We start from the raw sequence: 25,628 nt of genomic DNA, 5'->3' as shown, positions 1-25,628 counted from the left end.
TGAAAGCCTATAGTATGGGAACAATAACTAGCTGTAGGTATGATCTGGCTTGCATTACATTTCTCCACCCTTCCCCCCAGCTACTGACTTTTCTATTTACTTGTTACAGATGCTTTTCCTAGATCATTATTACTTCTTAAATGATTTTCCCAGTGTTCAGTTCATTCCAACATATTTCTGCAGCATGAAATCACTGTTCCAGAAAAGGAGTTATAAGCAAGTCACCAGAACAGGACTAGCAGGTTTGAGAATGCTTTCAGCTATTAACATCGCATAGTCAATAACGCAAAGAGAACGCAATTAAGGACTTCAAGATCTAAGGAGAATATAAATGTCATCTCTTAGCTAACATTCGCCAGAGTGGCATGCAATAGTTTTCCAACTGTTCTGCTGCTCTACTGACTTTTAGAGGAATGTTAAATGTTTACTATAAGAGGAAGCCCCTATATATTTCTTAGTTCAGTCAAACTTTCCTGCTTAGACAGGACACAACCAGTACAAAAAGGAAATTGTGAAAAGGAAAACAAGAAAAAAAAAAAAAAAAAAAAAGAACCATCCTATGCTCTTTTCGCTCCTTGGTGGGGGTGAGGAGAGAGAAAAAGGCTCACCTTCAGGGCAGGAATCTCCACGTTATCACCGAGGCTCACAGAGCCTGAAAGGATCGTTCCTGTCATCACTGTCCCTTGACCCTTGATGGAGAAACAGTGGTCAACAGCCATTAGGAAGGGTCCAGAGGGGTCTCTCGTTGGCAGGTACGTCTGTGACTTCAGGAGCTAGAAGGGAAATCAAAGGGACATGGTATGTTGGTGAAAAGTCATAACCGGCTGGCCGGTATGAGGCAAAGGGAAATGCAGATGATTGATTTGACAAGCTTGCAGTCTGCATGGGTTCTGCAGTTTAATTCAGGATAGAGGAGCAGAGCACGTGGGTGTCAGAAGTGGCAGCAGGGTTAGATTTTACGCCTTATGTAAATTTGGCATTATAGACAAAGCTGCCCAGAAAAGTAGCTAGCGATGAAGTCACACCAACTCCACTCAAACTGTAGTACAGCAACTGTGGCAAAACAAAGTGCCTGATGACTCTTACACAATCACTTTAAGAGAAATGAATGAAGCACTTGCCTGCAATTACAATTCCATTCCCTTAGCAATAAAGTTTCAAGATAAGTAAAACCAAACTATTCAATCTATAAAGAACAAACAGAAACACACACACAGAGCACACAGATTTTTATTTGAATGATAATTATCATCTATTCACAACATGATGCCATAAGCAGAACAAGTGGTCTAAGTTTAATTTAAGGGTCTCCAAGCAAGAATTTCAGATGGGTACATAATGCGGAGAATCTACCTTAGAGGTTCCAAAACTAGATGCAAGTGGGCCTCATTTTGCCTTGGGCTCCCCCCCCCCCCTGCACTATAGAGGCTGCCTAGGCTTAATTTTATGCCACTGGAAAAAGCATCTGTTTGTTCTTCCGACAGTAAAATGTACCAATTCCACAGCCTGGACTCTCTATAGCTGTAGGAAGGTAGCACAAATTTGATGCTTCGGGTCTTTCCCTAGAATACTGTCCTACAATAAACAGAGTATCAAAAAAATTACAGAAACGGCACAGGGGAGCAGCTAAGCAAGCTGTTGCATGTCACGTCGCTCTCTATTGCCTTTACAAGACATGGCGCTGGGATGATGTGCACTAAGCGCGGAACTGCTGTTACTGAATACTAGCGCTTAACTTTAAGCGTATTTATGCTCACAAGTACTGGCAGTCAGGCGTATAAATGACAGTAATGTATAACACTCCTGACCTACCTTTGGAGCTGCGCACCATAGAAATTAGGCACTGGGGCCTAAGTCAGTTACACATGCAACTACTAATTAGTGGCAATTACTGCTTGTTAAGGCCAATTGATACTTATCAGCAATTAAGTGCCAATTTAGCACTAATTTGTAAATTGTTATGAGGGTAACTGACCCCATTCTATAACTGTGAGCTCAATTACGTGCCTTTGGGAGTTAGTGCGCATTATAGTATTTTAATAAGCATATAATATGCATTATTTAATGCAAGTCTATGGGACCTATTTACTAATAATGTACATTAATGAAAGCACAAGTTAATACATGACTACAGATTATTAGGGATGGTAGTGCTGAGTGAGAAGTTAAGAGCACGATGCCAGGACAGAATAGAAAGGCTTCACTCTGAGTGGAGGCTACTTCTGGACTATTTGAGAAAGGGAGCAGGTAGTACCCGTTTTGTTGTGAAATGCTTGAGTACCCTACCCCCAATATGCTACATCTAAAGGCTGTGAAAGAAAGAAAGAAAGAAAGAAAGAAAGAAAGAAAGAAAGAAAGAAAGAAAGAAAGAAAGAAAGAAAGAAAGAAAGAAAGAAAGAAAGAAAGAAAGAAAGAAAGAAAGAAAGAAAGAAAGAAAGAAAGAAAGAAAGAAAGAAAGAAAGAAAGAAAGAAAGAAAGAAAGAAAGAAATGGGAAGGACAAATCAAGGTCAGATATATACATATAAAGTAGCTCATACAATGAGTTTATCTTGTTGGGCAGAATGGATAGACTGTACAGGTCTCTGCCATCATCTACTATGTAACTGTATAAACAAGGGACTGTGATCCCGAGTTTGATATTATTTCCAGGGAAGTGTTTATTATTTTATAGTAAATGTTATCTGTTTCATCTGGTTGATGTACAAGTATAATGGTTTATGGTTTATTGAATTTGATATACCACCTGGGCAGGGAAATACCTTCTTTACCTGAAATATAATCTGCCTTGAGCTCAGGTTTAGAAAGGTGAGTGATTAGATCTAAAATCCAAATCTGATGCAACTGTGCCACTAGCTGCTAATTGGGTATTTAGTACCACCCCTCTGCTTAAAACTTTCTCCTCCTTGATGGAGGAGCCCCCTATCAGGCATGCAATGAAGCTACAATGTAGTAAATTTTAAATGAATCAGAGAAAATTTTTCATCACTCAATGTGTAATTAAACTGCAATTTGTTGCCAGAGAATGTGGTAAAGGTGGTTAGCTTAGCAGAGTTTTAAAAAGGTTTGGACGGCTTCCTAAAGGAAAAGTCCATAGTAACATAGTAGATGACAAGCTGAAAAAGACCTGCACGGTCCATCCAGTCTGCCCAACAAGATAAACTCATATGTGTATTCCTTACCTTGATTTGTACTTGTCTTTTTCTGGGCACAGACCATATAAGTCTGCCCAGCACTATCCCCTCCTCCCAACCATCAGCCCTGCCTCCCACCACCGGCTCTGGCACAGACCGTATAAGTCTGACCACCACTATCCTCGCCTCCCAACCACCAACCCCTCTTCCCCCCACCGGCTCCGCCACCCAATTTCGGCTAAGCTCCTGAGGATCCATTCCTTCTGCACAGGATGCCTTTAATAAGGATAAGCAAATGAGTACCTGAGTACCTGTTCAGCCCAACTCTCAGTCTTGCAATCTGTATGATCAAATTCTTTTAAAGGTTCCTTAGTTAGACCATTAATAAATGGACTTGGGGAAAATCCACTATTTCTGGGATAAGCAGTATAAAATGTTTTGTACTTTTTTGGGATCTTGCCAGGTATTTGTGACCTGGATTGGCCACTGTTGGAAACAGGATGCTGGGCTTGATGGACCTTTGATCTTTCCCAGTATGGCAATACTTATGTACTTATGTAAAGATTTAACTAAATACTTCTTATGAGAAACAGGAGTGCACAATTATTCTTTAAACCTTATAGTTTGTTCTCTCTGTTTTCCAATGAATTTAATGCTTGTGAAAAGTATCATGAAGACGATCCTGTGTCCAGGGACACTGAAAGCCTCTTCACACCATCACTGCAATAAAGGTTAGTCCAAGTGACACAGCTAAAAATAAACTAGCAAAAAACTAGAAAGGCAGGAGGGACTTCAGAGTAACAAAACACAGATGGGGTCTTGGAAAAGAGAAAAGGGGAAATGCCTGCATTCTGAGGCAGGGACCATGAAACCCACACAACAGACTGAATGAGATGCCTAAAAGCAGACTGTTAGCCATGGTACTCTCAGAAGTTGCAGGGAGGAATATGGGCCTACCTTTAGTTAACCCTCAGTGTTCTTGGCTTGCTATGGGTAAGATTCTCTTACTAGGTCTCCGATCTTGTATGACTATCAGATAAACTAGATGGGCCAAGAGATCAAATTTGCCATCTACTAATCTTGAGATTTTTTTAAACTTTTTGGCGAGACCCCAGTTGGAGTATTGTGTTCAGTTTTGGAGGCCCTATCTAGCTAAGGATGTAAAAAGACCGGAAGCGGTGCAAAGAAAAGCTATGAAAATGGTATGGGATTTACATTGCAAACTGTACGAGGAGAGACTTGCCGACCTGAACATGTATACTTTGAAGGAAAGGAGAAGCAGGGGTGACACGATACAGACATTCAAATATTTGAAAGGTATTAATCTGCAAACGAACCTTTTCTGGAGAAGGTGGCAGACCCAGAGGACATGAATTAAGGGTGAAGGAGGGCAGACTCAGGAGTAATGTCAGGAAGTATTTTTTCAAAGAGAGAGTGGTGGATACACAGAATGCCCTCCCTCAGGAGGTGGTGGAGATGAAAACGGTAATGGAATTCAAATATGCATGGGATAAACACAAAGGAATTCTGTTTAGAAGGAATGGATCCACGGAATCTTAGTGGAGATTGGGCGGTGACACTGGTAATTGGGAAGCGAAACCAGTGCCGGGCAGATTTCTACGGTCTACGCCCTGATCGTGACTGGATAGGGATGGGCTTGAGTGTAAATTTTAAGGGGCTTCGATGTTAGCTTCAGAAGTTTTAGTACAAGAACAGTGCTGGGCAGACTTTTATGGTCTGTGCCCTGAGAAAAGCAAGGACAAATCAAACTTGAGTATAAAGTATCACATACCATGTAAAATGAGTTTATCTTGTTGGGCAGACTGGATGGACCGTACAGGTCTTTATCTGCCGCCACTTACTATGTTACTATGTGTATTTATTTATTAACCTTTATGTACCATCTACTATGTTACCATGCTATTAGCATGATCGAGGATAAACGTCTCTCACTCCTTATAATCACTATTTCCTGCAATGTTCTGGCTAGCACAAGCTTGACTGTCAACAACGGGTAAGATACAAATGCTGAAAAGGCTGAATTTAAAATCCTACAGTGCTCTTTATTTAAAAAATAAAAAAATTCTACCATTAGCATAAGCTAAAACTTTCACATAACTTGCAACTGAAATCTCAGGAAAACAGCAGACAACTGGACAAACAGCTTTGCAAATTAACAAATTCTATTATTTATAAACTTGAATTTTATATTCACATTATACTTTTAGGTCTAAGAATTTTCCTGTAAAATTTTAAAAACAGCAAAGCTTCCTGCGCTCTTCAAATATAAATCCTGCTGAACGTTGGAGGAAACCAGAGGGGTCACTACCTTGAAGATAAAAACTGTTGCAGTTCAGAGGGAACTTAAAAAATGTCCCAGCTAGGGAAAAAACAACCCATTGGTGAGTCCCCTTTTTGCAAATGAGTTACTGTTGCTGGATACAAAGGTGGAGTAATAGAAGTCACCAGATATAGTTTGGCAAAGAATGATGGGAAAAAAAAGCCATCTGGTCCTGCCACTTTATCTGCACATGAAGGGTGGAAATATGAATCTCTATAACATACTAGGGGTTGCTAACAGAAACTGCACCTACGCTGAAGTCAGAAGTGGGAGTAAATATTAGAACTTGAAGTACACATGCAGATCACAACTCTGCCCACAATCTGCCCCACACACACTTTCAAATGGGTTGCATAAAAGTATGCATCTTCTTGTGATTATAAAATCCCCATAGGGATTATGCACAAATCCCCTTTTACACACATTTTACTCTTATCCTCCTGCCAACCAGGCTAATGTCATCCAATAATCTGGCTCTCCTAAGAATTTGATAAACCTACTTCGTCTCTGTACAGGAGTTACCTGTAAATTGCTTTGGGTATAACTGACAAGCTGCTTTTCTTGTGAACATATTCCAGAAAAGTTGTTGATTCTTTTCTATTAAGTTATGTAAAATCTTATTTTCCATACAAGGGGGGTATTTTGCATACTCTAAATTCTGACAGATTATTTCATCATCCCACGAATACCTCAATACCGAAAGATGATTTCCCAAACAGGTCAAAAAAACTGTAAATCTGAAAATGCAGTTCCAGTTTGCTGTGCTGCCCACAACTCAATGGTACAAAACACTGTGGAGGCAAATAGGATAACAAGACTGAAAACAGAGTTAGACAGAAAATAGATCGGACTATTTAATATAACGTCATGTATGCAACACTGGTCAATGTATCCTGGAAAGAGTTAAGTGCATGATGAGGGAGAACCAGCTTTAAACACTGGCCCTTACTACGGTCAGGGACTGAATGCTGGGCACAAGGAAACTTCATTCTAACCCAGTCTGGCAGCGCTTATACTCCACCCTGCCAATTTCCTATGAGCCAGGATGTACCTCTCTCTTGAGCTGGGAGTGGTGTGATATTCTTCCTATCACTGTGCCAACTAGGCAAAAAACAGCAAAGTTCACTGGGCAAGTGGGTCAAAGTGAAAAACCTTTGACAACATTTACCTCTATCAATTCAGAGATGCCTTGTGCAGCACAGGTCTCTGGGGCTTCAGGGCCGCCAGGTTTTGCTGCCACTGAAATAATGGGTGATCCACAGAATCTGAGAAAAAGAACAAGAAAATACCCAAGTCAGTTAACTCTCTATTGCCTGGGGTACAAACTTAAGGAAATGTACTTGAATGTAGCTCACCTTGAGCTACTACTGAAAAAGTTGAATCTTAAATATAAATAACAGCAAACCACTGCTAACTGGTTCATTCCCAACCATCCTCATCATAAATGCACAATTTACTCTAGTTCTTCCTAAATGTTACCTGATACTGATCCCTAAGATGACAGATCATTCATGACAGTGGAATTCTGCAGAACTTGAAAAACAAAATCTAGTTTAACTGTCCAGAGACTAATGGCAATATCATTAGCAGGTTAATGAACATATAACCAGGACCAACAAAATTTAAATTGATATGATTTTGTGAGAAAAGAAATGAAAGAAAAACATTAGCCTAGGCTAAAAAAAAAAAAGAAAAAAAAAAAAAGATAGCTTTTATGTTTAGCAGTTGAATGTTAAGCAGATATATAGAACAGAATTTCAATACATTTTTACTGTACTGTTAGTATTGAACACTTGAACGAGGCATATTTTCAAAGCACTTAGCCTTCCAAAGTTCCATAGGTTTCTATGGAACTTTGGAAGACTAAGTGCTTTGAAAATGAGCCCCCGGACACCAAGATTTTTAAAATCCAGCACATTCAATCCAGCTGTTCAAGCCACTCTGATCCGTCTCAGCATCTGGTCTTCCACAGTCCATTTTAGACCCTCTTGCCCTTTTCCCTTTTACTTCTTACCCTGTTCCTTTTACCCTTATCTAATGTAATTGTAATTGATTCCTGTACATTGTAAGCCACTTTGAGTCTGCTTAATGTGGAAAAAAGTGGGGTATAAATGTTCATAAATAAATAAATAAATAAATAAATAAATAAATAAATAAAATAAATATTGCAAAAACCACCACTTTTGTGTTCAAAAGCCCTGAGTGATGCCATTCTTGGGTTTTTGTTTTGTTTGTTTAGCATGTTCCTTTCTAAAAGAGCTACTCCCACTGTACATGCTGCAAACTGGATATAAGTACAGCCACACCGGGACAGGCCAAAGGTTCATGAAGCCCAGCATCCTGTTTCCAACAGTGGCCAATCCAGGTCACAAATACCTGGCAAGATCCCCAAAATTTTCAATACATTTTATGCTGCTTATCCCAGAAATAAGCAATGAGGTTTCCCCAAGTCAATTTAATAATGGTCTACGGAATTTTCCTTTAGGAAGCCGTCTAGATCTTTTTTAAACCCGGCTAAGCTAACCGCCTTTACCACATTCTCTGGCAACTAATTCCAGAGTTTAATTACACGTTGACTGAAGAAATATTTTCTCAGATTCGTATTAAATTTACTACTTTGTAGCTTCATCGCATGCCCCCTAGTCTAGTATTTTTGGAAAGAGTAAATATGTATTCCCACATCCTCAATAGGTGTTTTACAAAAGGTTTTGCATTGAGCAAGACTTCTATAAAATACTCGAGAAATTGTTCAGATCTGGACATTCTTCTTCCACTCTAGATGACATATGCAAAAATCTAGTTTCACCCCTCTTCCTTCTATAGCTCACTGTACAGAGTATTTACTGTTTTACTCATTTCTAAAGCTGGGCAGAATAAAAGACAACATTTGTACTAAGAATTCCAGTGATTAAACAAAAGTATTTGGAAACGGAACTACATTTTTCAAGCATGCATGACATTAATCAGTGGTGAAATTGGAGTCTGTTTTTATTGGATACTGTACACGTATGAACTGCAGGATTCATTGTTTTCATATAAATTATATTTAAATAATTAGTTGCCAATTCACATTTTCAGACTCCAGCTTTTCAATAATCCATGTAGGAAGGTTGTTTCATTGTTGTCTTTTATAGTAGCTACAACCAAATCAAATCAGAAACAAAAAAATACTGATTTAAAGCAAAGAGACAAAGAAATCGAAGAGCACTTTTCCAAAGTCCATTTGTTGTCAGTTTATGTTTATTGCAAGTTTTGATATACCGCCTTTTCTGTAAAAACGGGCCAATAAAGTTAATAAGTTAATTAGAAAAGTAATGCCAATTTTTGCTAGGACAGAGTGCAATCACACCCAGTATACCATATCAAAGCAACGTTTATTTTCTCTAGCTTATTCGTATGCCAAAACTCACCGTCTGTCGTATTTTAATGACTTTGTGTTGAATATGCTATGCAAAACTCACTCAGTCCAAAAGACGCTACATATTTCTGCTAAAAACTGCTGCTGATGGACTGAGTGAGTTTTGGAAAAGTGCTCTTCATAATTGCCACTGCAAATAAAACACTTTGGCACCTGCCTGCTGACTCAGATGGTAAGTGCTGTGAACTTTTGTGAGAAATGCCCAGGGTTCAATTTCCAGACTGAAATTTTGTTCCTTAGATTGGCTGGGACTAGCAAAGGGTTCACAGCCTCTTGGGAGGGGGACAAGTTGTAACCACTATGTGGAAGCCTAGAGAAATGAATTAGCGGCTCATGGTTGCCAGGTTCCAAGGGGGGCATGTGTGTGTCTGTGTTTAGGAAGGAGGGAAAGGGGTATATAAAATAAACACAAAAATCCCTGGTAGTCCAAATGAAAGATTATAGCTTCAGATCCCAGCCTGGCTCTGACCTGGAAAACCTAGGAGCAGGTCAAAAAAAAGAAAAGAAAATCCTAAATTAAACACATTTTGCCACTTTAAGATTCTGTGTTGGAAAGTGAAGGTTTTCTGTCCTTCCGATACCCACAGCACTCTTAAAGCTATACACACCCCAATGCATGAAACCATGCAGTGATTTTGTGATTTCAGCTTTTCTATGGACAAGAATAAAAATCTTATTTTGCTTGTAACCCAAGCCAGATGTCACTAAGGAAACCTAGCAGTGGAATTAAGAGTGCAATACTCTACTCTCCTCTAATCCCCCATAACGCACAGTCTCTTGTAACCTATTAGAAGTCAGTATCTGAAGGATGCAAGACACAGATTATGCATTTACTGTTGGGTAGTTCTGACTACAAGAGGTAAATTATATTAATACATGTCACAAGGCAGCACGACCAGTTTATCTACTCTTGGTCAAAACAAAGTGCCAGCTATGTGCTTGGTGAACTTACTTTGTGTTTTCCAGAGTCCTCTGCATTTTTTTAGTCATTTTTTCAATGGTAGCTTGCCTCTTGCCCTCTGCTAGCAGATCAGTTTTATTAAGAACCACTACCATCTTCTGGCAGGCAATCTCACCAATAACCAGACACTCTGCTGACTGTGTCTGCATCCCCTTTGTCACATCTATAACCAGCATCATCAGGTCAATAATCTGAGCACCTGCAAAAAGAGAACAAGGTGGAATTACTATTCTGCTTAACCAAATGGGCAGGCCCGATAACAATAAACAACATAACAATTACAAAAATTTAGCAAGTTACAAGAAATAATATACATATCAGAAAAACTATTGTTATAATACTAAAAGTCAAGATTACAATAAATGTATTTCTTTAAAACAATCTGATGTCTCCTACTAACCCCCCCCCCCCCCCCCCCAAAAAAAAAAAACCCAGGATCCGTTGCTCTGAAGCAAACATAGCACAAACAAAATACTAGAATGGCACTTTCTATTAAGAAGGAGCAGATCAGACTTAGGGATGTCTACTAAAATGTCCTAATATGTGGTTAGCAAATGCTACTGCAAAATACGCTAAAAGTGTTCTGCAATAAGTACGCTGTTTGCGCATGCTAAGCACATGGCAGTCAATTTTTTGTATTGCTTTTCTGAAGGGGCAGATACTGGCCGTGGACACGCTATCCAGTTAGCGTATTCTGAATACCACACGTTAACTGGTTAGCATGTCTGTAAAGCGAGAACCCTTAGCATATTCTAAACAGGAAGCGGTAAGTGCTTCCCCGTCAATTTTTTTTCAGGTAACGCACGCTAATGAACATTAGCACATGACCTGAGAGAAATATACTGGAAATTCTTGTATTTCCTGGGCGCATTAGAAGCAGTAGCTTAGCACATAGGAAAGTCTGTGTTAGCATGGCATGCGCTAAGCCCATTTACTAGAACACTTTAGTAGACTTACCCCTTAGCGTAAAGTATGTGCATAAAATTCCATAAAGTTCTTCCAGACATTTTTAAAAATTCTTCATAAAACAATTCTGTCAAAAATAAGTGTTTCAGCTAAACACAAATGTATCAGACCAGCTCTGCAGCCGTGCTGTACACGGTTATGCAGAAAAGCTGGGCTTGTCTTCCATCTAGCATTGGGGATGCTAGAAAGACAGAATTCACACCCCTGTTTGGAGGGGGAGGAGACTCAGTTATTGGATAAGTGGCATCTACTAGCCAGACTCGGGGTACATGTATGCTGGATCCTCTCGCCAAGGACTCACTGCAATAGCTGAGCTACATGGGAGGGAGGGAGGGAGGAGGGCACTTGCAAAATAGGAAGAAACCCCTAGGTAGTTGTGAATAAGGCTCATGACATCACAGCCTAATAAGGGCCAGTTCCAACTGAGGTAAAGTCTAAAGGAGCAAAGAAGAAACTGCCAGGACAAAATAAATAAGTTATACAATACACGTCTGCCATTACATCAAAGTTCAATGGTGCCAAGAGAATCACTACTCAGAAATATATAGAGATAGATATTTTTATTGAAATACTTTTTAAACATAACCCAGGAAAAGTAAAAATCTAATAAGAAAAGGAAAACAACAAAAGCATAAACAAATACCAAAAACAAAAAACAGCCGCTAGCCCACATAAAGCAAAATTAAAATACTAACACCACAGACTATAGGGTAAAACTCTCACCCCAAATCCAGCAGCCTAACAACAAAGCCTCCACAAAGACAGAATTAGAATCTTGACATTTTACCAGAAAATATATTTTGAAATTTCAATTGCCCCAAACTGCTGTCTTGCAAATAGAAAAGGAAAGAGAAGATAGACTCTGAATACGTAAGCCTGCTGGAAAGTGCAAATACAGGGGGTAATTCTGTAAAGCTGGTGCTACCATTTCTGTGGCAGAGACATGCATAAATAAACAGAGAATGTGTGCACAAACTCATGAAATGTTGGAAGATCAGCAGCTTTCAAGCTCATCCATGCAATTTGCAAGGGGTGAACCACACCTGATCTATTCAATTATCTATATAAATAAAATCCCCCCTCAGACGTTCTGAAGCTCACTCCATCTGTCCTGAACTCCTGTCCTCCTGGTAGGCTAGGCTATTCGGACTACTCAGCCTCAGTCTCAGCCACGCCCACCTGGGCCGTAGGCCACGCCCCATCTGCACATAAAAAGCACCCTCAACGTTCTAAAGCACACTCTGAGGCTTCAACAGTTCGTATGTTCGAAGCTCTGTAAAGAGTAGTTACTCACCTGTAACAGGTGTTCTCCGAAGACAGCAGGCAATATATTCTCACTGATGGGTGACGTCACGTCGGCCCGGAGGACTTTCCAGCAAAGTCCATGACAAAGTCTAAAATGTCCCCCGTCGCGCGGGCGGATGCAGTGCGCATGCGCGCGTCCACTTTCCCGCCCGCCGCGCGGGCACATTCCTCAGTTAATTACAAGAATTAGAGGAATACAACTCCAAAGGGGAGGTGGGAGGGTTGTGAGAATATATTGCCTGCTGTCTTCGGAGAACACCTGTTACAGGTGAGTAACTACTCTTTCTCCAAAGACAAGCAGGCCAATATTCTCACTGATGGGGTATCCCTAGCCCCCAGGCTCACTCAACACAACAAAGAATGGTCAATTGGGTCCCGCAACGGCGAGGACAAAAAACAAAATTGACCTGAAACCAAATTCAACTAACTGAGAGTGCAGCCTGGAACAGAATAAACATGGGCCTAGGGGGGTGGAGTTGGATTCTAAACCCCAAACAGACTCTGCAGCACCGACTGCCCAAACCGACTGTCGCGTCGGCTATGCTGCTGAAGGCAGTAATGTGATGTGAATGTGTGGATCGAAGCCCACGTCGCAGCTTTGCAAATCTCTTCTATGGTGGCTGACTTTAGATGAGCCACCGACGCAGCCATGGCTCTAACATTATGAGCCGTGACATGACCGTCCAAAGTCAGCCCGGCTTGGGCGTAAGAGAAGGAAATGCAATCTGCTAGCCAATTAGAGATGGTGCGTTTTCCGACAGCAACTCCCCTCTTGTTGGGATTAAAAGAAACAAACAGATGGGCGGACTTTCTGAAGGGGCGCGTCCGCTCCACGTAACAGGCCAGTGCTCTTTTACAGTCCAAAGTGTGCAACTTGCTTTCGCCCGGGCTCAAGTGAGGAGGGGGGAAGAATGTTGGCAAGACAATTGACTGGTTCAGATGGAACTCCGACACCACCTTCGGTAGAAACTTTGGGTGGGTGCGGAGGACTACTCTGTCATGATGAAAGACAAGGAATGGTGCATGAACTACCAGGGCTTGAAGCTCACTGACCCTACGAGCTGAAGTAACAGCCACCAAGAAAATGACCTTCAAGGTCAAGTACTTCAGATGGCAGGAATCCAGTGGCTCAAAAGGAGTTGTCATCAGCTGGGTGAGAACGACATTGAGATCCCATGGCACTGGAGGAGGTTTGATAGGGGGCTTTGACAAAAACAAACCTCTCATGAAACGCATGACTAAAGGCTGTCCAGAAATCGGCAAGCCATCAACATGTGAATGGTAAGCACTGATAGCGCTAAGGTGAACCTTGACCGAGTTAGTCTTAAGACCGGACTCGGATAAATGCAGAAGGTACTCAAGCAAGGTCTGTGCAGGACAAGAGAAAGGATCTAGACCGTTACTGTCACACCAGACGGCAAACCTCCTCCATTTAAAAGAGTAACACTTATGTGTGGAATCTTTCCTGGAAGCAAACAGAACTCTGGAGACACCCTCAGAGAGACCAAAGGAGGCAACCTCTATGCTCGCAACATCCAGGCCGTGAGAGCTAGAGACCGGAGGTTGGGATGTAGAAGCGCCCCCTCGTTCTGAGTAATGAGGGTCGGAAAACAATCCAATCTCCATGGCTCTTCTGACGAAAGTTCCAGAAGAAGAGGAAACCATATCTGACGGGGCCAAAAAGGCGCTATCAGAATCATGGTTCCCTGGTCCTGCTTGAGTTTCAGGAGAGTCTTCCCCACTAAAGGGATGGGAGGATAAGCGTACAGGAGTCCTGTCCCCCAAAAAAGGAGGAAGGCATCCGACGCTAGTCTGCCGTGGGCCTGGAGTCTGGAACAGAATTGAGGAACCTTGTGAGTGTCCTGGGAAGCAAAAAGATCTATCGACGGAGTTCCCCAAACTCGAAAGATCTTTTTGGCAATAGTCATGTTCAAGGACCACTCGTGAGGCCGCATAACTCTGCTCAGTCTGTCGGCCAGACCATTGTTTACACCGGCTAGATAAGTGGCTTGGAGAAACATTCCGTTTTGATAGGCCCATAGCCACATCTGCACGGCCTCCTGGCACAGAGGACGGGATCCGGTACCCCCTTGCTTGTTGGTGTAATACATTGCCACTTGATTGTCTGTCTGAATGAGAACAATTTTGTTGGCTAGCCGATCTCTGAATGCCTTCAGAGCGTTCCAGATCGCTCGCAATTCCAGGAGGTTGATCTGGAGATGCTTCTCCTGAAGAGACCAAGCTCCTTGAGTGTGAAGCCCATCTACATGCGCTCCCCACCCGAGGAGGGATGCATCCGTCGTCAGCACTTTTTGAGGCTGAGGAATTTGGAATGGGCGTCCCAAGACCAGATTGGATCGAATGGTCCACCAACTGAGGGAATTTCGAAAATTGGTGGACAGCCGGACAACATCCTCTAGATTCCCTGTGGCTTGAAACCACTGAGAAGCTAGGATCCATTGAGCCGATCTCATGTGTAGACGTGCCATGGGTGTCACATGAACTGTGGAGGCCATGTGGCCAAGCAATCTCAACATCTGCCGAGCTGTGACCTGCTGAGATGCTTGCACTTTGGACACCAGAGACAGAAGTCTGTCTGCCCTGGGTCCTGGGAGATAAGCACAAGCTGTCTGTGTGCACAACAGAGCTCCTATGAATTCCAATTTTTGCACAGGGACGAGATGGGACTTGGGGTAATTGATGACAAAGCCCAGCATCTCTAGCACCTGAATAGTCATCCGCATAGACTGCAAAGTTTCTTGCGGGGAGGTGTTCTTCACCAGCCAATCGTCCAGATAAGGGAACACATGCACTCCCAGTCTGCGTAGCGACGCTGCCACAACGGCCAGGCACTTTGTAAAAACCCTGGGTGCAGACGCCAAGCCAAAAGGCAAAACACAGTACTGAAAGTGCTGTGTTCCCAGCCGAAACCGAAGATACTTCCTGTGGGCTGGAAGTATCGGTATGTGAGTGTAAGCATCCTTCAAGTCCAGAGAGCATAGCCAATCGTTTTTCTGAATCATGGGAAGAAGAGTGCCCAGGGAAAGCATCCTGAACTTTTCTTTGACCAGATATTTGTTCAGGGCCCTTAGGTCTAGGATGGGACGCATCCCCCCTGTTTTCTTTTCCACAAGGAAATACCTGGAATAGAATCCCAGCCCTTCCTGCCCTGGTGGTACGGGCTCGACCGCATTGGCGCTGAGAAGGGCGGAGAGTTCCTCTGCAAGTATCTGCTTGTGGTAGGAGCTGAAAGACTGAGCTCCTGGTGGGCAATTTGGAGGTTTGGAAATCAAATTGAGGGTGTACCCGCACCGGACTATTTGAAGAACCCACTGGTCGGAGGTTACGAGAGGCCACCTTTGGTGAAAAAATTTTAACCTCCCCCCGACCGGCAGATCGTTCGGCACAGGTACTTTGATTTCGGCTATGCTCTGCTGGAGCCAGTCAAAAACCCGTCCCTGGTTTTTGCTGGGGAGCTGCAGGGGGCTGCTTCGGTGCCCGCTGCTGACGAGAGCGAGCGGGCTGGGGTCGAGCCTGAACCGGCTGACGGGAATAAGGAGTGTACCTACGATTTCTAGAAGCGAAGGGAGCACTCCTCTTTCCCTTAAAAAACTTCCTAGCAGTGGAAGTGGTTGCAGAAGGCGCCCGGCGGGAGAGAGAGTCCATAGCGTTATCACGCTGGTAGAGATGATCAATCATCTCTTCAACCTTCTCTCCAAAAAGGTGATCCCCCCGGCATGGGATATCTGCTATTTTCCGCTGAGTTCTTTCCTCCAGGTTAGAGGCACGCAGCCATGAGAGCCTGCGCATCGCTATACCTTGAGCGGAAAAGCGAGATGTCACATCGCAAGTGTCAAAAATGCCCCTGGACAGGAACTTGCGACACGCCTTCTGCTGCCTGATCACTTGGCGAAAGGGTTCAGCTTTCTCCTCAGGGAGTGTATCTACTAAACTCTCAAGTTGCCTCACAGAGTTCCGTAAATGCACGCTCGTGAAGAGCTGGTAAGACTGGATTTTGGAAGCGAGCAGACCAGCCTGATACGCCTTCCTCCCAAAAGAGTCCAGAGTTGCATATTCTCGCCCCGGGGGCGCCGAGGAGAAATTTCTGGAACTCTTGGCTCTTCTGAGGGCAGAATCCACCACCGCTGAATCATGAGGCAATTGGGTCTGCATGAGACTGGGTTCCCCGTGGATCCTATATTGGGACTCAGCTTTCTTAGGGACGGTTGGACTTGAAAAAGGCTTCTCCCAGTTCCTTAGCATAAGTTCCTTAAGAGTCTCATGAAAAGGAACTGTGGCAGAAGATGAAGGTGGAGATGGATAGTCCAGAACCTCAAGCATTTTGGCTCTGGGCTCGTCCACAATTTCCACGGGGAAGGGGATGGCCTCAGACATCTCCCGAACAAAAGATGAAAAAGACAAGCTCTCGGGAGGAGATAGCTGCCTTTGTGGCGAGGGAGTGGAGTCAGATGGAATGCCTTGAGAATCCTCGCCAGAGAACTCCCCATGCATTCCTTCATCATCCTCGGATGAGGTACCATCAGATGGGGCTAAAAGCTCAGACAGAGCCGCCCGAATCTGAGCCCGTCTCGACAAAGAGGCATGATGGCCTCTATGATGGTGCCGAGAAGTTGATGGTCCCTGAGGCTCCGGGGAAGCTTCCTGCTCCGATGTCTCGGGAGAGTCAACTTGGGAGGTCAAAGGCACCGGCACCGGAGACGGCACCGGTGAGACAGACCTCACCACAGGCTGAAGGCCTGATGCAGGAACATCCGGCATCGGCAATGTCGACACCTTCGACGCCGTCGGCACCGGTGCCTCTGAAAGCATCGACACCGGCCCCGTCGACGCCGTCGGCACCGACAACCTCGATGCCGACTGCCACTGCTGCATCATGTTCAAGAAAAAAGGGAACATGGCCTGCATACTCTCATCCACAGCTGGAGTCGGAAAAGGCTGCGGGGTCGGTTGAGGTGCCAGAGGCAAAGTCTGCTGAGGTTGGGGAGTGGGGACTCGGCTGCCAGCGACCCCACGCGTCGGAACCTCAGTAATAGAGGGAGAGCGATCCTCTCGGCACCGACGCTTCTCGGGTATCGAGTGCATCGATGACCCGGAGCTCCCGGTGCCGTGTCTCGAAGGAGATCGACGACGATGCTTCTTGGCCTTCGCCCGACGCATGTCATCGAGACTCCTCGGCACCGGAGAGGAGGACGTGGAATCCACACGTCTCCTCGGGGCCGGGTCCGACGCAGGACGGTCCCGGGGGGCCTGCACAGCAGGAGGCGCCGAGGCGGGTGGAGACCCACTCGATGCATCACTGCTCCCAGCGTGCATGGGTCTAAAGGCAGCCTGTCCCCTGTCTCCCGGTGCCGACGCCTCCTTCGACGTCGACTTCGACGACGTCGGCCTCGAAGACATCATCCTCGACGGCACCGACTTCACCGGCACCGACTTGCCCGGCGCCGGTTTGGAGGGCGCCGACTTAGACGACGTCGACGGCGCCGACGCCGAAGCACCGGGCCCAAAAATCTTCTCTCTCTGGGCGTCTCGAGAGAGCAGTGTCCGCTTCTTCATGGCGAGACACAATTTACAACTCTCCGAGCGGTGGTCCGGCCCAAGGCACTGAATACACCACGAGTGTGTATCAGTGCCAGAGATGGCCCGATGGCAGCGGGCACAAGGCTTGAAGCCGCTGGGCGTCTTCGTTGACATCTCGGGAAAAATTGTCCCTGCCAAATCAAAAGACGCGATTGTGTCTAGAAAAATAATGACACAGAAAAAGAAAAGAAAAAGACGGGAAAAGAATACCCGACCGAGCGATTTAAATAAAATCGCAGACTAAAATAAAGGAAACTTAATAAACGAAAACAATCTAAGATAACAAAAAAAGGATACTTCGCTTTTTTCTTTCTTCACCTCCGGGCACAGGAGGAACACGAAGACGAGATCGTCGAGCTCCGTGTCACCTCAGACGCGGAGAAGAAAAAACTGAGGAATGTGCCCGCGCGGCGGGCGGGAAAGTGGACGCGCGCATGCGCACTGCATCCGCCCGCGCGACGGGGGACATTTTAGACTTTGTCATGGACTTTGCTGGAAAGTCCTCCGGGCCGACGTGACGTCACCCATCAGTGAGAATATTGGCCTGCTTGTCTTTGGAGAACCATTTTTAAGCACACTACATCTCTGCCCCACCCTGACCTATCAGAGAAGGGAGGAGGTTCATAGCTGCACCGCTCTGACCTATCACAGGGAACTGAAACGGGAAAAGGAAGGTGTCACACCGAATGACGGACCTATCAGAGGGAAGTCAAATAGAAGAAGGGAGGAGATTCAGAGGCCATGGGGACGGCCGTATCTATGTCTCATAGGTTTCCTTGCTTTCTTTTCAGTGTATTGCAGCTGCAGCCACTTAGGTAAGTCTAGCAAGCCTGTCAGCTACTGAATACAGAAAGCAAAAGACAGCATGTGGGAACTTGCTCCATTTTGTTCTCTGGAATGCACTGATTATTATACAAATGGTCTTGCTTTCATTATTTTGGTAGGGGCTGCCTTCATGACTGTCCACAGTCCCCCCAGTCCTGACACCTGACAGGGGGGACAGGGAAGGACACTCACTGTCTCACATACACACTCGCACACACTCATTCTCACATACACACACGCTCTCTCACAGACACACTCACACCCACTCTCTGTCACACACACACACTTGCACATTCTCACTCTCACACAGTCACTCTCACAGACACTCTCTCAAACATACACGCTCCGCGCAAAACCTTCCTAGCGCCCGTTTCATTTCAGCCAGAAACGGGCCTTTTTTACTAGTACTATATAATCTGTATTTATTCACCCCAGAGTCTGTAACCACCTCTGTAAGCCACATTGAGCCTACAAATAGGTGGGAAAGTGTGGGATACAAATATATAAATAAGTCACTGCTCCTACAAAACGACAGTAACTATTACCCACCAATGCAGAAACACTCAAAATACATGACAAAGAAAATCCCCCACCCTAAATCAAATCTCACAATGTACTGAATCACCAAAACATCCACGTTCTCAAATGCCTTTCAAAAAAGGAACAATGTTGGATTTGTTTCAAATCAAAGGGGATTTAATTCCAAAGTCTTGGGCCCATAAATCCAAAAGTTTGAGAGGAGTTAGAACTCATCCTAATTCCACCAGGGATCGGAAGCAAACATTGTTGTGAAGAACATAATTGCCTGGATGCAACATAGGCTATCAATACCCGTTTCAAATTTATCTCCAAAATTCAGGGCAAGCATTTAGCCCAGCTCTACGGCTGGCATGCTGGCATAAGTTCTCCCACTTAAATGCACATATTCACCCAGTTATACTAGTATTCTATAAAGGAAAGTAGGTGTCTACTTTCTCTTTTTTTATTGGTTATTTGTAATTTTATTGAAATATAATGCAGTTGAATAATACAACATCTGAACCAACCACAACTTAGGTTCACAATAATAAGCATAAAAGATACCAACACATAATTGACATTTCTTTTATGGCAACATGCCCGTACCCCGCCATCTACATCTAGGATTTTTGCGGAGCAGGTTCAGGGTGAGATGACCATAGAACATATGGGTCCCAAATGCGGTGATAAGCTAGTATACTACCTGTACGTAACGCTGTGAGTTCAGACATCAGATGGATATAATCCAGCTTGCGTAATATCACAGATATGTCAGGTAAAGAATGTTGTTTCCATGCTGCTGCCAATACTAATTTACTAGCCACAAACACTTGCCTAACCAATCGGTGAGTGTTTCTTGGGCTAACTGATCTCAGTCAGACTAAACACAAATTTCAAAACTTTGGTCCAGAATTCTTGTGCAGAAGGGCAAGACCACCAGATGTGATACATATCTCCCTCCTCCCCGCACTGGCGCAAACACAAGGCTGATCCCACCTTGAACATCCTAACCAATCTTTTGGGAGTATAGTACCAGCAACAAAGTATCTTGTATCCATTCTCTACCAGGGAGCTTGACACCGATACTTTAAGCAAGGATTTGAATACCCTTTCCAACTCTCTGTAGTCATAAGAGACCCCCCAATGCCTTTTCCCACTTCTGTAAATAAGTAACAGGTTTAGTCTGCTGCAGCAGTGCCTTATAAATTCTCGATATCCCCCCCCCACCAGCCATCGCCTGCTCCAATTGCGTTTCCATTAGACTTAACTCCCCCTTCGGTCACCAAAGGATAAAGTCTCGCAGTTGGTGATGTTGAAATGCATTGGGTGAAGGTATCCCGTATTCGTCTTGTACTGCCCCAAACGCTAGGAGTCCCCCATCCTCCCACACTTGCCCAAGCTCACATAGACCTAATTGTTCCCAATTGCCATAACAGGGATCGGATACCCCAGGGAAAAATCCCGGTGCAAATCGTATAGGCATGTGCAGAAACAGCGAAGATACATACCTGTAGCAGGTATTCTCCGAGGACAGCAGGCTGATTGTCTCACATGTGGGTCCAGGAAACGGCAAACTTTTCTACAGCAAAATTTTAAAAAGTTTTGCCAGAGCCTTCTAGCGCGCGAACCGCGCATGCGCGGACGACTTCCCACTCAGTTTAATCAAAAAGCAAATAATAAACAAACAACAACTCCAAAGGGGAGGTGGGCAGGTTTGTGAGAACAATCAGCCTGCTGTCCTTGGAGAATACCTGCTACAGGTATGTATCTTCGCTTTCTCCGAGGACAAGCAGGCTGCTTGTTCTCACATGTGGGGTATCCCTAGCAACCAGGCTCACTCAAAACAATGAACATTGGTCAATTGGGCCTTCCAACAGCGAGGACATAACATAGATTGACCTGAAACCATAAACAACTAACAGAGTGCAGCCTGGAACAGAACAAAAATGGGTCTAGGAGGGTGGACTTGGATTCTAAACCCCAAACAGATTCTGCAGCACCGACTGCCCAAACCGACTGTCACGTCTGGTATCCTGCTGGAGGCAGTAGTGAGACGTGAATGTGTGGACTGACGACCACGTTGCAGCCTTGCAAATCTCCTCAATGGAGGCTGACTTTAAGTGAGCCACTGACGCAGCCATGGCTTTAACATTGTGAGCCGTGACATGGTCCTCCAGAGTCAGCCCAGCTTGGGCGTAAGTGAAGGATATGCAATCTGCTAGAAAATTGGAGATTGTGCGTTTTCCGATGGCGACTCCCCTCCTGTTGGGATAAAAAAAACCAAGCAACTGGGCAGACTGTGTAAAGGGCTTTGTCCGCTCCATGTAAAAGGCCAATGCTCTCTTGCAGTCCAAGGTGTGCAAACTGCTTTCGCCACGGCGGGTATGAGGACAGGGAAAGAATGTTGGCAAGACAATTGACTGGTTCAGATGGAACTCCGACACCACCTTTGGCAGAACTTAAGGTGCGTGCGGAGGACTACTCTGTTGTGATGGAACTTGATATAAATTGCATGCACTACCAAGGCCTGAAGCTCACTGTAAAGGGGGGAGGTCAAGAACCTCAATTTGATAGTGGAGGCCAAAGCACTTCCAGACAATGAGGAGTAGAAATGGACGGGAGACACTACAAAGCTGATAATGGAGAGAAGCTTCTGAAGTCCTACATGACTGTAGACTCCTAAGACTGCACGGAATAAAACACAGAGATCTATCAGTTTGATTGCCAAGAATGCAGGAGCCAGTGTTTCAGGCAGATATTTCTCTATAATTTACATCAATAGATTCATTTTGTAGATTTGCTGTATTAGCTTCATTTTGCTACATTGGCACTTGCCTCTGTGGTGCATTGTAAGCCACATTGAGCCTGACATTGTTGGGAAACTGTGGGGTACAAATGAGATAATAAATACATTTTCTGGACAAATGAAGGTGCTCCCACTGATTCTTTGTGAAACACACATCTCCACACAGCCTAGATTTTTTTTTATCTTCTGTTGGCTGTTTGTACAGGTGCAAATGGATGCAGTAGCAATTCAGTACTGCTTCAGATTTGCTTGGGTCCATTCTAAGGGAGGAATGAAGGAGTAACAGCAGCAAATTCTGGTCAAGGTGTGAGGCGGTATCAGACTGAATGGGAGCAGACAGCAACAGAAGGGTTCCCTTAAGATCCAGCCACAGATGACACAGCTTGGATAAAGTCTTGACTGTTGCGATGATGCAAATCTTGGCTCAGCTGTCCCACTCCCCAGGTCCACCAGGGCCAAGGATACCAATTGCAAAAAGCATGGCCCCCAATTGCTACATGTTGGTTCAAAGGTCTGTTTGGGAAGGATGTTACTTTATGACTATGCATTGAATTTGTAGGATACAGACTTATTCCAGGTGCAAGTACAGTTCTGAAATAAATAAATAATAATAATGGGATGAGACCTTGGGAATCCTGGGTGGGAAACTAAATTATATCCACAATCCATTAACTACTACTAAGGGGGGAAAAAAAGGTAAACAGTGGAAAGGTGGTTCCTCTCTTATGTGATCAACTGGAGAATGTCCTTTCCTATGGAGAAGCAGTGTACACATTTCCAGGGTACATGGTTCCAAGGACCGAGTATCAATTGCCTATTAGTTCTGTGGATAAGCCCATTAGAAATTGCAGCCCTTACTCCAATTTGGATAGATCTGGAAGGATTTATTTGTTACATTTGTATCCCACATTTTCCCACCTATTTGCAAGCTCAATGTGGCTTACATAGTACCTTGAAGGCGATCGCCTAGACCGGTAGAAACAAATACAGGTGATATAGTGATTGAATAATGGTACAAGTGTTTTAGGTACAATGGGGATCGAGGGGAAGAAGGTAATATATAGTCCATTACGAGCTTTGGTTTAGCTGTGTTGCACGATGTAGGTCTTTATCTTGGATCGGTGGGGTATGCCTTTTTGAGCAGGTTGGTTTTTAGTGATTTTCTGAAGTTTAGGTGGTCATAGGATGGAGACCAAGGAGCAATGTCTGCTATTGGAGTTTTAGGTTTTTGAGGGCAAAGTGGCAGAAGTATGAGGAAAATAAAGGTCTAACCTGCTTTTTTTTTTTTTAGTAAACAGCAAAAGATGGTGATACAGCAATGAACTGCTGTAGGAAGACACTGGATAACAAACTTAGGAGACCAGAGAGATAACTGAGGAGAGCAAGTGATGTATGATTCAAAACTCCACTGCAGAATCCAAATACCAGTAAACTCATTATTCCACTAACATGCAAAAATATCATGATTTATTATAAGTAAGTTACGCAGAGGGGAAAAATGGGAAAATGATGGCAAAGCTTACAAAATCCTGATTTGGAAGCCTGACCTCCTAGTGGTAGTACCACAGGACTGCCGCTAGGGGGCGGAGGCTATCATTTCAATGCCACAAGTCACCAGGGAAGGAGTGTCCAGAATTCCCTCCCCCACCTCCCAACTACCCACCATGAAGCACTTCAATAGGAGCGGGACAGTATGAGAGGAGGATCAGGACACCGGGGGGGGGGGGGGGGGGGGGGGGGGGGGAGGGTCATTTTTTAAAGCATCAGCCCCAGCACTTTAAAAAATAGCAGCTCTACTTGAAGACTGGAATCCGAGAGCTGCAGCAGCCAAAACATGTGGCATTTCTGGTTACAGCAAGGCAAAACAAATTTACCTTAGGATTGACATGTTAGTGAACCATGTGGTAAATTTTCCTGTGATAAAATAGAAAATGCCCTAAGCTTTTAAGAGGGAGAAAGTATGGTCCAAAGTTACTAAACTGTAGTAAAACACATTCAGATATTTCAGGAAATATTTCATTCCCAGAGCCAAAACTCTGAGCTGTTATTGCAATTATTTCCTCCTGCCAAACCGTGTTTCAGGAGAGACAAACATGTAAAATGTAATTATATTGCCTGCCTTACTCTGCTTTTTGAAGAATGGGTAGTTATCATTCTCTCACCCTACATCTGCACTACCTGTTTACTGATAATATTAATAGAAAGAGATGACAAAAGATCGATAAAGCTGATAATGTTAATGTAGGTTAAAAGGTCTAAGTTATATATATGTACAGTACACACACACACAAATTGTTTAATATAAGTATCTGGAGGAAATCGTGATGTTTCTGTGCTAGAGGAAATGGTAAAAACGTCTGACCCCTGTTTATTGTTATCTTGCGAGAAGTTTGACATAATTATCTGCGTGAAAATCCTGGAGGCAGATGCAAGACTATTTCCAAAAAAAATAAACACGTCCTTAGTCAGTCAAACAGTGATTTTATTCCTCACTGGATGTAATATATAAACTGTTCTTATTTTCTTAGGGGTATGAGTTAATACTGTGATTGGGCAGTAGAGTGCGTTGTCACTGTGCCTGGAAGCAGAAGCAAAAGCTATACAGTAAGTACATTCAATGTCGACGTGTTGCAACAGCTGCAAAAACACCAGTTCGATCCCCTCTCAGCCTCTCAGCATTCTTTCATTACCAAGGATGTCACTCACTCCAGGTTTACATCTACCTTAAGGCTTCACTTCTCATTCCCACTTTGCTTTTTATTATTAGAATGGAAGGCTTTTACATTCCTGATCAGCAGTCAGACTGTTCCTGGAGAAGAATTCACAACTGCAGAAAACAGGAGAAAATGTGGTCACATATCATGGTTTATATTATTACTATGAAACCATTTCCTCCCTATTTCCTTCTCTCCTAAGTTCCACTCAAACAGGGCAGGTGGCACAAAGGCCTCCCCATACTTCTCCCTTCCCCACCCCCTTATTACCCTTCAATGGCTGCCCATGCAGCCTTTCATCCTTTTTTTCACCCTGATAAATCAACTGAGACTCATAACAATAGACAAAGGTTTTACTAGGCCAAAGCCTTGAATCTCTTAAGAATAACAATATGTGGCATACACGTCACAAAATACAACTTGCAATTCACTTCTCAGAATCACCCTTTCACAGGGGCTAACCTTAGAGACACACAGCTCAAACCTTTATATCACCAGACATTCAATATGTACGCCGCATTGTACCTGCTTCTGTGGGAAAGTGCAGGGTATAAATGTAATAAATAAATAAGCACATTTTAATTTGTCAGTACACAAGGACCATGTAACTACCAGTATGTCCAAGTGTCTATACAACTATGGGGCATATGTAAACGACTAACAGGATTTGACTCCCTGTTTCATATGCTGAGTCGGACGCTCTTTCTGACCGACTGCCCAACAATATGACTCCTGTTCAATCAGTGAACAGAACCAGGCACAGGACTCCAAAACATAGAAATAACATAAATTGCTTTACAATATAATCTGATTTTACGCTGTATGAGGAATAAAAAAAATTACTTCCTTAAATATATCCCTGATCCATTATTGCTGTTAATGCTTCTTATGTTAAGCATGTGAGGATTTCCTCTGGCACAAGAGAGCAAACAGAATCTGAAATCTGAGGATCTCAAGTATCTCTGTAACTTGTGACCAAACTGTGTTAGGTATGAGCCTCCCATTCTGCAGGAAAGGAAATTCTTCAATTAATAAACTGGGAG

The 25,628-nt window shown here is 43.9% G+C and overlaps 1 protein-coding gene across 1 annotated transcript in view; it reads right to left on the bottom strand.

Moving 5' to 3' along the window:
* The window catches only part of EEFSEC (eukaryotic elongation factor, selenocysteine-tRNA specific), a 214,031-nt gene that overhangs the window by 155,912 nt on the left and 32,491 nt on the right, over positions 1 to 25,628 (bottom strand). The window contains 3 exon segments of the mRNA XM_030206082.1: positions 609 to 773; positions 6,642 to 6,738; positions 9,844 to 10,051. Of these exon segments, the coding sequence (XP_030061942.1) occupies positions 609 to 773; positions 6,642 to 6,738; positions 9,844 to 10,051 (470 nt within the window).

Source organism: Microcaecilia unicolor, chromosome 6 (genome assembly GCF_901765095.1).
Source record: "Microcaecilia unicolor chromosome 6, aMicUni1.1, whole genome shotgun sequence".
NCBI lineage: Eukaryota > Metazoa > Chordata > Amphibia > Gymnophiona > Siphonopidae > Microcaecilia > Microcaecilia unicolor.
Note: the sequence above shows the minus strand (reverse complement) of the source record. Positions and strands in the feature narration are given on the sequence as shown.